Source organism: Sus scrofa, chromosome 6, assembly GCF_054392235.1.
Source record: "Sus scrofa isolate SSC_HxYL_T2T_F1_AM1 chromosome 6, Sscrofa_HxYL_maternal_Yorkshire_Landrace_v2.0, whole genome shotgun sequence".
NCBI lineage: Eukaryota > Metazoa > Chordata > Mammalia > Artiodactyla > Suidae > Sus > Sus scrofa.
The window spans coordinates 165,791,273-165,806,132 of record NC_139388.1 but is presented as its reverse complement, the minus strand read 5'-3'; the positions used below and the strand labels follow the sequence as shown (position 1 = coordinate 165,806,132).

At 36.9% G+C, this 14,860-nt stretch overlaps 1 protein-coding gene across 4 annotated transcripts in view; it reads right to left on the bottom strand.

Moving 5' to 3' along the window:
* FAF1 (Fas associated factor 1) overlaps positions 1–14,860 on the bottom strand; it is a 438,758-nt gene that overhangs the window by 236,674 nt on the left and 187,224 nt on the right. For all 4 annotated transcript variants that reach the window (XM_021097817.2, XM_084965116.1, XM_084965117.1 and 1 more), the window contains one exon: positions 2,774–2,879. In XM_021097817.2, coding sequence (XP_020953476.1) covers positions 2,774–2,879 — 106 coding nt within the window. The remainder of the gene's footprint in view (positions 1–2,773; positions 2,880–14,860) is intronic.

Below are 14,860 nucleotides of genomic sequence, written 5' to 3'. Positions count from 1 at the left end.
CTTCCACATTAATAGCAAAAATGCTAGCATTTATGAAATAACACTGCAAAATCATTTCAAGATTTTACTTTTTGTGTGTTGCAACCTGGCTTTTAATCATGCAGCAAGAACAACAAAAAAATGCACATACTTAAGAGTCACTAGGGGTTGCATCTTGTTCTCTTGAATCCCTTTCTAGGTATTCCACAAATTGAAGGAGAAAAGTCTTAGGCTTAGGCCTAAGGAGTGTGACTCCAGGCCTAGAGAGTATAAACCACATTCCTTTTCTAAACTGTACAGAATAAAATAACCCATGTGTACCTGTCAGCTCACAGTAAAGCAACAGATATTAGAAAAAACTGCATTAATTTTTTTCCTGGCAACTAGCATTTCAAAATATTATTTTACATTCTTTTTAATATATTATTTTCCATCATGGTTTATCCCAGGAGATTATTTATAGTTCCCTGTGCTATTCAGTAGGACCTTATTGTCTATCCATTCTAAATGTAATAAATAGTTTGTATCTATTAACCCCAAACTCCCAGTCCATCTCACTCCCTCCCCTTGCTCAAAATATTAAGTCAACTTTTAAAAAAGGAAAAAAAGAAAAAAGAAAAAAAGAAGAAACCAAAAACTGCTGTTGAGAAATGCATAAGGATATCTATCTTTGCAAAAATATTTTCAGGATATTTTTCACTTAGAAAATGGCATAAAAAAGATTTACTGTTTTCAAGTCCTTGAAGCTTAGAATATATTTGATAATCTAAATAGTAGGCCACGGAGAACAGTTTCAGCCAACTGTGGCGTACAATGGCACACTTACAGAATTTAAAAAAATTTTTTTAATAATTGATGTAGTCATTTTGAATCATTCTGAATAGGATATCAGGTGTGAGCAGATTGCATTAACGTTGCTTAAACATTTCAACTTGTCAGTATGGCCAACTCGATTTCGGAAATATTTGCAGTATTTTCCCATCGAAACAGTAATAAAGGCAAAATAAATATATGCCACTACTTTATAATCACCGAACATTAATGAATATTTTATGTCTTTTTAAATCTCCCTGTTTAATTTAAAAGGGTGAAATTAAGTCTCCTCCTTGCAATATGCCAATTATCTGTAAATCAAACAATAACTTGGCCATTATGCTCCTTTTTGTTAATATAAGAGAAGCTAATTTGAAAACACTGAATGGCATTTTTAGACTATCAGTTTAATAGTCCTCTCCGCCCTCTTGTGGGAGAAAGTTGAAACACACTCAAACTATAGAAACTGGAAAATGTTAAAACAAAAATCCAAAAAAAAAAAAAAGGTAAAATTTTGGCTTTACATTAGGAAAGAAATTCAAAAATTTCATTCAGAAAGAGAAATATTCTAGGTTTACCTTCATGAATTATACTAGTCTTCAATTAAAAAAATAAATCAACAACAGAATGAAATTTACCTATTATCTTTGCTTTTCTTGATGAAACTGGGGATATTTATTTTGAAAGTAAATTTCTTACTTTTGTTCAATATGTAATTTAAATTCCACAATCATGAGGTTCCTACAATAACTCTGTGATGGGGCCGTTGTTAAACATTATATTTAATGTAAAAAAACAACAATGATTCTTCAAAGAATTAAAATTTTAAATTAAAAATGTAACATCATTATAGGGAAAGGGAAATTAATATATTTAAAATCCTGGAAAAATCAAATAACTTAAAACCTATGATTCGAATTAGAGGCCAAGAAAAATTTTAAAGATCTTAGTTACTAGTCAACAAACTATTCAAGTGGTAAACAAAGAAAATAAACTTTAAGTAATGAGTTATTTATGCTAAATTCAGAAGCTGAACTTTATTGATAAAACACGAAAAAAGGAAACCACTAACAGTCCAACCATTGCTGAAACAATTCATATACTTCTGAAAAATGATTATGGTAAAAACAACTTGTTCTTTTTAATATGGCATTATAATTAGTTTAAGCAATGCAGTCCAAGAAAAAAAATTATGAAATAATCCAAGATTAAGCATGATTAATTTTCTTTATAAAAAACATGAGTCGACAAGTTGTTGCCTTCCTAACAAGGGGTAATGTGACATAATCATCATTTCACTGTTTCTAGGCACAAGTTTTTATCATAGCCTTACACATTTTTTTCCCTAAGGAGATAATTTAGGTGGGTGGGGTCACTTACAAGATACCTCTTCTCTCTTGGGGAAGGTTCTTTTTTGAAACAGTGGCCCTGGTTGGCCATGATGAAGAAAATATTGATACTATAAATAGATTATTCTCAGACACTGTGATCTAAAATGACTGAGTCTCCCAACAGTATGTCAGGAATACTGCCCAAGGCTGGAATTGAGCTGCTTAAGAAAAGCCTCCTCAAATTCCTTTTGGAAACAGGCAGGATACACATTATAAATAATATATTCAAGAGCAACCTTTCAAATAAAATATAAGCATGCTGGAAAATGCATGCTGTCAATAATTTCTAAATTAATATTCTGAATAATTACTATAAAAATGTGAAATATATAACAATAAGTTTTAAGCAAGGTTTTAAGACTTGACTATTTTAAGAATTATCAAGAGCTTTCATTTACAACATCTATCTTTCTAGGTCAAGTCATTTAATATATCTACAGTAATCATTGATGCTCCAGTTAATTAAAATAAAGAACCCAATAATGAAACATAAATAGAGTTTCCAACCAGAATAGATAAGCCCTCTTTAACAGGGTCAACATTAGCTATAATGAGCTACCTTTATTCCTTAGCTGTGAGACATAACTCACCTCTTGAATGGTACTGCTTCCTGAGAAGTTCAGGTTGTACTCCCGCTGGACTTCTCGGTGGGTGATGATCAGCATGAAGTTTTGATTTAATGACTCCTGCAGGGCACTGAAAGGGTTGAAAGAAAAACAAGGAACTCTGAGATGAACAAGTTCTAGCTTGCTTTACAGTTAGCTGCAAAAACCCCAGGAGTACCATAACCGCCACAAAGGCATGTCCGGGCCCAATGTTATCATCTTTTCAGCTCCTAAAGGCAGGAGAACATGCTGAGAACAACCAAGGGGAGCTAACCTGTTAACTCCTTCTCCACCAAGGTGTTTTTAAATTTCAATTACAAATACTTTGCATACATGAGAATTTCTACAACTCATGTGCTATTAACTGCATGTGTACTTTCTCCAAGAAAACGAAATTTGTCAATTATATTAAATTCCAAATACGCTATTAAAATGTATACTCAAAGACTTGTTCAATTCCAAGTGAAATATCAGTTCTTGAAGAACAGAAATTTGAAACTACTACTACTACTACCACCACCACCACCACCACAACCACTACTACTACTACTACTATTGTTCTTATTATTTGTCCTTTTAGGGCTGCACCTGCAGCATATGGAAGTTCCCAGGCTAGGGGTGGAATCGGAGCTGCAGCTGCCGGCCTACACCACAGCCACTTCAATGCAGGATCTGAGCTGCGTCTGCAACCTACACCACAGCTCACAGCAATACCAGATCCTTCACCCACTGAGCGAGGCCAGGGATTGAACCCGCATCCTCACCGATACTAGTTGGGTTCGTTACTGCTGAGCCACAAGAGGAACTCCTGAAAATATTACTTATACTCCTAAATATCATATAAGAATAGAAATACGGTTTCAGTAAAAATTCAGAAAATACTGAAATCTACACAACTTTAATTGCCTTACTAAAATTCCTTCAAAATAACTGTGCTTTCATTCAGAGACTCAGAAACACCTGGAATTCAGAAATTTGAGAATTCAGAGCAACATTAAACTGTGCCAAAGTTCTAAAATATTAAAATGTGTCAGAACTACAAAGGATAGGAGTTTCCATCATGGCACAGCAGAAACGAATCCAACTAGGAACCATGAGGTTGCGGGTTCTACCCATGGCCTTGCTCAGTGGTTTAAAGATCTGGCATTGCCATGAGTTGTGGTGTAGGTGGAAGACACGGCTAGGATCTGGCATAGGCTGGCAGCTGTAGCTCCCATTTGACCCCTAGCCTGGGAAAGTCCATATGCTGTGGATGCAGCCTCAAAAAAGCAAAAAAAAAAAAAGAAAAAAGAAGAAAGAAAGAGAAAGAGAGAAAAAAAAAAAAAAAACTATGAAGGATAAATGAATTTAGGCACATAAATTAAAAAAAGGTAAGCCACAGATCTATTTGTTTATGACAGTATTAATCTGTGTACCTAGTGTCTCCCACAGAATTCACAGGTTAATTATAGATTGAAAATACCTAGGAAACACCAGTATTAGCATGAAGTATTACTGATCGAAATCAAAGGAAATGATACTCAACTAAGACAGAGTTTCTTTAGGCAGGTACCTTTGTCTTTGTATCCTTACATTTAAGCATAATGCCTGGCATAATGCAGATAAATATTTATTGACTAATGACTAAATTGTAAATTTTCAGATGGGGCAAGAGTCTTATTCATCTTTGTATTTTACACAACCAAGTTGTCTTCTTTAAACTACCATAGGAAATAAGATTTTGATTTTGATTCATTTATATATCAGCATCAACTGAATGCCTTGCCTTATTCCAGATGCTAAGGACACAAACCCAAATAATACACAGTTTCTGTCCACAAAAAGCTTCACAATCTAATAAGGGCAGACATACACAAAAACAGACATAGTATAATATAATATACGGTACAACTGAGAAAGTGAAAAAAGTACAATGAAAATTGAGAAGAAAATGCTTAACTTTGCCTCAGTGAGAAGGGGAAAGCTTCAGAGAAGAAATACATAAAATGAAATATAAGGGATACGTGGGATCTTAAAGTTTATTAATCGGAAGGGATGAAATTTTTGCTTGGGAAAGAAGAATGGGTGGGACTTTTTAGATGAGGAAATACTAAGTGGAAGAACACAGCATGTTCACTCAGTTAACACATATTTATTGAGCACTTACCTATATTTATTTATTTATTTTATTTTATTTTTTTTTTTTTTGGTCTTTTTTTTGCTATTTCTTGGGTCGCTCCCGCGGCATATAGAGGTTCCCAGGCTAAGGGTTGAATCGGAGCTGCAGCCACTGGTCTACACCAGAGCCACAGCAACGTGGGATCTGAGCCGCGTCTGCAACCTCCACCACAGCTCATGGCAACGCCGGATCGTTAATCCACTGAGCAAGGGCAAGGACGGAACCCGCAACCTCATGGTTCCTAGTCGGATTCGTCAACCACTGCGCCACAATGGGAACTCCACACTTACCTATATTTATGTCACTATTCTGGTTGCTAGGGATATAGTTATGAACAAGAAAAGCATGGTCCCTGCTTTTATGAAACTTATATTTTGTAAAGAAAACTATACTCACGTAAATGAATAAGTTAACTAGAGAATGCTAAGTGCTATGAAGAAAATAAACAGAATTATAAAAGGTAGCAGAGAAGGCAGGTAAAGGGAATTATTTTCAACATAATTGCTGGGGAAGGCATCTCTGAGGAAGTGACATTTAAGTTGAGGCTGGTATCAAAAAGAGACAGCAGGAGCCTGATCATGTATGTAGGTCTTCGAAGGCCACAATAAAGAACTTAGTATTTATAGTAACTACAAAGGAAACTCATTGGAAAGTTTTACATTGGGAAATGGTTAAGATCTGACTTACATTTAGATATAGACATTACTGTTGCTCTGGCTATAGTGGAGAAAGAGTCGAAGCAGGGCTAGTCCCAGCAAGAAGTGATGGTAGCTATTCTAACTAAGGTAGTGGTGGCAACGACAGTGAAGGATCAGAATTTAGAGGGAGAGACAGAAAACTTACTGATAGAATGTGAAAAACCAAACAAACCTGCAATCCCAAGGTTGCCTGATCAAATGTAAAAATGGAACTGCATTTAACAAGTTCCTGTTGTGGCGCAGTGAAAACGAATCTGACTAGGAACCATGAGGTTTCGGGTTATATCCCTGGCCTCGCTCAGTGTGTTAAGGATCCGGCGTTGCTGTGAGCTGTGGTGTAGGTCGCAGACGCGGCTCAAATCCTATGTTGCTGTGGCTGTGGTGTAGGCCAGCGGCTATGGCTCCAATTAGACCCCTAGCCTGGGAACCTCCATATGCTGTGGGTGCGGCCCTCAAAAGACAAAAAAAAAAAAAAAAAAAAAAAAAAAGGAAAACTGGGGCAAGAGCAGGTTGAGTAAAAAAAAAAAAAAAAAAAAATCGAGAGTGAAGTTTTGTATATATCAAATTTAAGTTGCCTATTAGACAGCCAAAGAGATATCGTGTACGATTATGTGTAAGAATTGAAGGTCAAGTAAGTCCCCTGCAGTCCCCTGCACAGTTTCCATTTCTGTAATTTCAGTTACCTGCAGTTAACCAAGGTATCAAAATGTATCAAATGTATCAAGGTCCAAAAGTATCAAATGGAAAATTTCAGAAATAAACAATTCATAAGATTTAAATTGCAGGCTGTTCTGAGTAGAGCAATGAATTCTCCCTCCCTCCTGCTCCATCCCACCTGGACCATGAATCATCCCTATGTCCAGAATATCCTGCCTGTTAGCACTCATCTTGGTTATTGTTAGATCAATTATCGTGGAACCGCAGTGCTTGTGTTCAAGTAACCCTTATTTTAGTTATTAAAGGTCCCAAAGCAGTGATGCTGGCAATTTGCATACGCCAAAGAAGAACCATAAAGTGCTTCCTCTAAGAGTGGAAAGGTGAGGAGTTCCCGTTGTGGTGCAGCAGAAACAGATCCATCTAGGAACCATGAGCTTGTGGGTTCAATCCCCGACCTTGCTCAGTGGGTTAAGGATCTGGCGTTGCCATGAGCTGTGGTGTAGGTCACAGATGTGGCTTGGATCCTGAGTTGCTGTGGCTGTGGTGTAGGCCGGCAGCTGTAGCTCTGATTAGATCCCTAGCCTGGGAACGTCCATATGCCACAGGAGCGGCTCTTAAAAACAAACAAAGAAAACAACTAAGAGTGAAAAGGTGGAAAGTTAAAAAAAACCTGCATGCTGAAGTTGCTAAGATAAACAGCAAGAATGAATCTTCTATTCACGAAATTGTGAAGAAGGAAAAAGAAATCTATGCTAGTTTTTCTGTCACAAACTCATCTTGTAAAAGTTACAGCCACATTCTAGTTATCAGTACTTAAGACAGAAAAGACATCAAATTTGCTCAATAAGATATTTTGAGAGAAAGACCACATTCACGTAACTTTAACTACAGTACATTATTACAATTTTTCTATTGTTAGTGTTGTTAATCTCTTACTGTATCTAATTTATAAATTAAACTTAGTCACAGGTGCAAGCATACCTCATTATATTGCACTTTGCTTTATTTTGCTTCACAGCTACTATGTTGGGTTTTTTTATGGTTTGTTTGTTTGTTTACAAATGGAAGGTTTATGGCAACCCTGAATTGAGCAAGACTATTGGCTTCATTTTTCCAACAGTATTATTTTCTAATTACGGTATGCACATTTTTTTAAAAAGACATAATGCTATTACACACTTAAAAAGCTATGGAATAGTATACAGATAAGTTTTACACACACCAGGAAACCAAAAAAATTCATGTACTATAGTATTTGCTTTATGGCAGTGGTCTGGAATTGAACACACAATACTTTCAGGGTATGCCTGTATAGGGAAAAACATAGTATATGTAGGGTTTGGTACTCTCTGTGGGTTCTGGCATCCACTGGGGATCTTGAGGCATACCTCCATGGATGAGGGTGGACTACTACAGATCCCTCTCCTCCCAAATACTGCACAGCTTTCAGACTACCTCATGACTTATCATCATAATTATTACACACTGCCTCTTCTCTAAATTCCTATATCATATACCATATTTAATACTTATTTATAGTGTATTTTGTATGGTTTGCTTTGTTTCATGAATGAAAGCCCTATATTTAAGACTACAAGCCTTATGAGGCTAAATATCTTATTATTTATCTGTGTTTCCCTTGGCAACCAGCATACTAAAAGGTGACTCAATGCAATCCTATAAACAGTTAAGGAATAGCTCCACAACAATGAGAACTACAGATAAAGAACTACTAATTCTCATTGTGAAGTGCCATTTTATTTGAAAAACTGCAGTTCAGAAAGTCTAAGTAATTTCCAGGGTTATATTGCTATATAAAATGATGGAACCCAGTTTCTAAACTATATTTGATTCTATGTTCTTTATACATCAGCATCCCATCTCCCAGATACAATAATAAATAAGACTCCTGCCTGCTTGGAGTTCCCAACTCATTTATTCTTTCTATAATTATTTGATTCTTATTTGTAATAACATAGGAATCAAAGACATAATTACTGACCACAAGACGGACTACTTAAGGAGTTAAGACAGACGTGAGGTTTGTGGAAAAGGGAGAGAGCAACCTGAAGTACTATGAAGAAGAATGGATAGTGATTTGACAAGCAGATAATGGAGGATGATCTCGACATGGACTAGTCTCAGTAAAGATGGAGACTGGAGAATAGGGGGAAAAGTGTAGAAAGCAACAAGAAAGAAGTATAAGGCAATGTGAAGAAGGGTTGCTGGGAGAGGAAACTTGAAAAACACTCAAGACTAACATTACGAGGGCTTCAAATGCTAGGCTAATGAGGAGTTCAGAATTCTGGAAGTCTTGATTATTATATAGATCCTTCGTTATCTTTATGTATGAATCTACACATATGTCTAATACCTTTAGTGCTTGCCATTATGCAATTCCTTAGTATGTTTATCTTCACTGGCAGACTCATGCAAACTGAGGTTTGTCAGGACCAGCACTGACTGGAAGACTACATTAGAAGAATACCAATTTAGTCTAGCTCTACAATTTCATAGGAGCTCTGGGGGAGAGTAAATTAGCAAGAAAAAATATTTATGGCTTTAAACTGCTTAGAAGCCAAAGAGCCAGATTTGAATTCCTGTTTCACTACTTGTTACTTGTTTGACCTTTGTCTCCCACCTCCACAATAATATATTTTGTCAATACTATTTGTTGTATGTCTACCAAACACAAGGCTCTTATTTCAGCCACCTAATTAATGTGCAAATTCTCAATTTCTCCTTCAGAAAAAAGGATACTGGAAGTTCCTACATGGCGCAGCAGGTTAAGGATTCAACATTGCCACAGCTGTGACACAGGTCACAACTGTGGCGCAGATTGGATCCCTGCCCCAAGAACTTCCACATGTTTCAAATGTGGCCAAAAAAATAAATCAAAAAATTTTAAACAATTTTAAGAGATGATAATAATCTTTACTTGACCAAAATTACGAATATTAAATTCTTGAAAGCCAAGTGGGAATTTTTATTACATATAAGTTTAAGGTGGCCTATTTTTTAAGAATAGAATACTCTTCCTACAAGAGACCCACCTTAAGGAAAAGGACACATACAAATTTAAAGTGAGGAGATGGAAAAAGATATTTCATGCAAATGGACATGACAAGAAAGCAGGAGTCCCAATCCTCATATCAGACAAAAACAGACTTTAAAAGGCCATAAAGAGAGATAAAGAGGAGTTCCTGTCTTGGTACAGTGGAAAATGATCCAACTAGGAACTATAAGATTGTAGGTTTGATCCCTGGACTCACTCAGTGGGTTAAGGATCAGATGTTGCTGTAAGCTGTGGTGTAAGTCACAGAAGTGGCTCAGATCTGGGGTTGCTGTGGCTATGGTGTAGGCTGCCAGCTGCAGCTCTGATTTGACCCCTAGCCTGGGAACCTCCATATGCCATGAGCAGAGCCCTAAAAAGCAAAAAAAAAAAAAAAAAAAGAAAGATAAAGAAGGGCAGTATTTAATGATAAAAGGATCAAATCAAGAAGAGAATATTATACTTGTCAACATACATGCCCCTAATGTAGGAGCACCCAAATACATAAAAACAAATACCAATAGATAAAAAAAGGAGAAATTGATGGGAATACATAACAGTAGGAGAATTTACTACCCCACTCACACCAATGGATAGATTTTCTAGCCAGAAAATCAATAAGATAACAGGGATCCTAAATGACACAATAGAAGAGTTAGACTTAATTGGCATTTTAAGAACATTGTATTCCAAAAGCCCAGAATATACATTCTTTTTTTAATATCTATTTATTTATTTATTTTTGGTCTTTTGTCTTTTTAGGGCTGCACCTGTGGCATATGGAGGCTCCCAGGCTAGGGGTCGAATCAGAGCTGCAGCTCCCAGTCTACAACACAGCTACAATAATGTTGGATCTGAGCAACATCTGTGACCTATACCACAGCTCACAGCAACGCCAGATCCTTAACCCACCGAGCAAGGCCAGGGATAGAACCTGCATCCTCATGGATGCTAGTCAGATTTGTTTCTGCTGAGCCATGATGGGAGAACCCCTTATTTATTTTTTTATTTATTTAGTCCAGAATATAATTCTTTTCAAATGCACATGGAACATTTTCTAAGACTGAATGCATACTGGGGCAAAAAACTAACCTCCACAAACTTAACAGTACAGAAATTATTTCAAGCATCTTCTCTGACCACAAAGGCATGATACTAGAAATCAACCACAAGAAAAGAAATGAGAAAAAAACTCAACTACATGGGGACTAAACAACATGCTACTTAAAAAAAAAAAAAAAAAAGGATTGACAAGGAAATTAAAATACCTTGAGACAAATGATAATGAAAACACAACCTATGGGAGGCTGAAAAAGCAGTTCTTTAAGGAAGTTCATAGCAACACAGGCCTTCCTCAAAATACAAGAAAAATCTCAAATCAACAACCTCACCTACCACCTAAAAAGATTAGAAAAGGAAGAACAAACAAAACTCTAAAGTCAGCAGAAGGAAGAAAATCAAAAAGATGAGAGAAGAAATCAATAAAATAGAGATTTAAAAAAATAGAAGTAGGGTAAACAAAACTAAAAAAAACCTCTCGCCACACTCACCAAGAAAAAGGGAGAACCCATATAAACAAAGCAAGAAATGAAAAAGGAGAAAACCCAACAGACACTGAAGAAATATGAAAAACCATAAAGGACTATTATGAACAATTATATGCCAACATATCTGACAACCTAGAAGAAATGGACAACTTTCTAGAAACATACAGCCCACCAAAAATGAAGCAAGAAGAAACACATAATTGAACAGATTACTAGAAACAAAATTGAATATGTAATTTAGAAAAACTCCCTATTAAAAAAGTCCAGGACCAGATGGCTTCACAAGTGAATTCTATCAAACAGGGAAGAGTTAACACCCATCCTTCTGAAACCCTTCTCAAAAACTGCAGAGGAATATTCCCAAGCACATTCAATAAGGCCACCATCACCCTCATACAAAAACCAGACAGAAACATCACAAAGAAAAGTACTGGTCAATATCGTTGATGAACACAGATGCAAAAATCCTCAACAAAATATTAGCAAACTGAATCCAACAACACATCAAAAACCAAGTGGGTTTCATCCCAAATTCACAAAGATGGTTCAATATATAGAAACCAATCAATGTAATACATATACCACATTAACAAAAGTCAGAAACCACATGATCATCTCAATGGATACAGAAAAAACATTTGATAGAATTCAACATCCATTCATGATAAACACTCTTACAAAAGTGGGTATAGCGGGAATATACCTCAACATAATAAAAGCCATTATAAAAAACCCACAGCCAACATTAATACTCAATGGAGAAAAGCTGAAAGCCTCCCTGCTAAAATCTGGAACAAAACAAGTATACCCTCTCTCACCTCTTTTATCTAACATGGTATTGGAGGTCCTAACCACAGCAATCGGACAAACAAAATAAATAAAAGGTATCCAAATTGGACGAGAAGAGGTAAAACTGTCACTCTATATAGATGACACAATACTACATATAAAAAACCCTATGAATTAAGCAAAGTAGCAGGATACAAGATTAATATTCAGACTGGTTGCATTTTGGTATTAGAAACGGAATATAGGAGTTCCCGTCATGGCACAGTGGTTAACGAATCCGACTAGGAACCATGAGGTTGCGGGTTCGATCCCTGCCCTTGCTCAGTGGGTTAACGATCTGGCGTTGCTGTGAGCTGTGATGTAGGTTGCAGACGCGGCTAGGATCCTGCGTTGCTGTGCCTCTGGCATAGGCTGGTGGCTACAGCTCCGATTAGACCCCTAGCCTGGGAACCTCCATATGCTGCGGGAGCGGCCCAAGAAATGCCAAAAAAAAAAAAAAAAGAAACGGAATATAAAAAAAATCTTTTAAAATCACATCAAAAAATAAAATACCTAGGAATAAATCTGAACAAGGAGGTGAAAGACTTAAATGCTGAGAATTATAAAACATTCATCATGGAAATTAAAGAGGATTCAAAGAAATGGAAGGATAGCCCATGATCTTGGAAGAATTAATACTGTTAAAACAGCCATACTCATTGCTGTGGCTCTGGCACAGGCTGGCAGCAACAGCTCCAACTGGATCCCTAGCCTGGGAACCTCCATATGCCGTAGGTGCGGTCCTGAAAAGACAAAAGACAAAAATAAATAAATAAATAAAACGGCCATACTACCCAAAGAAAACTACAGATTTAATGCAATCTCTATTAGATTACCCATGACATTTATCACAGAACTAGAACAAATAATCCAAAAATTGATACAGAACCATAAAATACCCAGAAGTGCCAAAGCAATCCTGAGGAACAAAAACTACACAGAAGGCATAATTCTCTCAGACTTCAGACAATATTACAAAGTCATATTAATCAAGACAGTGTGGTATTGGTACAAAAACAGACATACAGACTAAGGGAACAGAATAGAGAGCCCAGAAATAAACCCAGACACACATGGTCAATTAATTTTCGACAAAAGAGGCAAGAATATAAAATGGGAAGAAAAGTCTCTTAACCAAGTGGTGCTGGGAAAACTGGACAACTGCACCGAAATAAATGAAACTGGAACACACCTTCACACCCACCATGCACAAAAACAAACTCAAAATGGCTTAAAGACTTAAACATAAGACATGACACCATAAAAGTCCTAGAAGAGAACATAGAACATTTTCTGACATAAACCATACATTTTTTTTTTTAGGACAGTCTCCTAAGGCAACAGAAATAAAAACAATAAACAAATGGGACCTAAAAGTTTTTGCACAGCAAAGGAAACCATTAAAAAAAACATGAGGAGTTCCTGTCGTGGCGCAGTGGTTAATGAATCCGACTAGGAACCATGAGGTTGCGGGTTCGGTCCCTGCCCTTGCTCAGTGGGTTAACGATCCGGCGTTGCCGTGAGCTGTGGTGTAGGTTGCAGACGCGGCTCAGATCCCACGTTGCTGTGGCTCTGGCGTAGGCCGGTGGCTACAGCTCCGATTAGACCCCTAGCCTGGGAACCTCCATATGCCACAGGAGCGGCCCAAGAAATAGCAAAAAGACAAAAAAAAATAAATAAATAAATAAAATAAAAAATAAAAATAAAAAAATATGAAAAGACAAACTACAAAATCAGAGAAAATAGTTGCAAATGATGCAATCAAGAAGGGCTTAATCTACATAATATACAAACAACTCATATAACTCAACAATAATAAACAACCCAATCAAAAAATGGGCAGTAGGACCTAAACAGACATTTCTCCAAAAAAGACATACAGATAGATGACCAGTAGGCACATGAAAAGATGTTCAACATCACTATTAGAAAAATGCAAATCAAAACCACAATGAGGTACCACCTCACACTGGTCAAAATGGCCAACATTAATAAGTCTACCAATAACGAATGTGGAGAGGATGTGGACAAAAGGGAACCGTCCTACACTTGGAATGTAAATTGGTACAACCACTATGGAAAATGGTAAGGAGGTTCCTCAGAAAACTGAATATAGAACTACCATATGATCCAGCATATATGCAGACAAAACTATTATCCAAAAAGATACATGCACCCCTGTGTTCATAGCATCACTATTCACAATAGCCAAGACATGGAAGCAATCCATAAATGTCCATTGACCGAAAGGTGGATTAAGAAGATGTGGTATATATGCACAATGGAATCCTACTCAGCCACCAAAAAAGGATGAAATAATGCCATTTGCAGCAACATCATTTGCAACTTTTTTTTCTTTGTAGGGCCACACCTGCGGCATATGGAGGTTCCTGGGCTGGGGCTGAATTGGAGCTGCAGCTGCCAGCCTACACCACAGCCACAGCAATGTGGGATCTGAACCAAATCTGTGACCTACACCACAGCTTTCAGCAACGCCGGATCCTTAACGCACTGAGCAAGGCCAAGGATCAAACCCACATCCTGGAGGACACTGTGTTGGGTTTTTAACCAACTGAGCCATCATGGGAACTCCCATCAGCAACAATTTAGTGATACACACAAAATAAGTAGCAGTGACTCTTACAAAGTCAAACTCTTATGATTTGTCCTCCAGATACTGGGGAAGGGAATCCAGTAAGATCACATTTCTCCTTCACCGAGTTTACTGAGAAATGGGCCAGACAAGCAAACCTACAATTCACACAGGCCATTTGCTAAGAGCTCTAATACCACCTTTGCTAAGGTGATATGGAAATACAGAGGACGAATACCTAAATTTGACCAAGGAGGGGGGCAAAGGTTGTAAGAAATTTACTATGGTGATTTGCATCATTTGCAAAGACTTTATTGCTAAAATATTATCTACACCAATTGATTCTTAACTGCTTAGCAGAATATGATCAGTCCTGGTTTCTACATCTAGAAGTAATTTTCTCTCAGTGTCTTCTGAGGATTGGCTAGGATAGTTATCCATGGTTAATCCACCTTTAAGCATTCTCTCTTTTACCTTCAAAATGTAAACTCAGTCATGCTACTTCAACTTTATCCTTTAGAGTAGCTCTGAGGGTAACT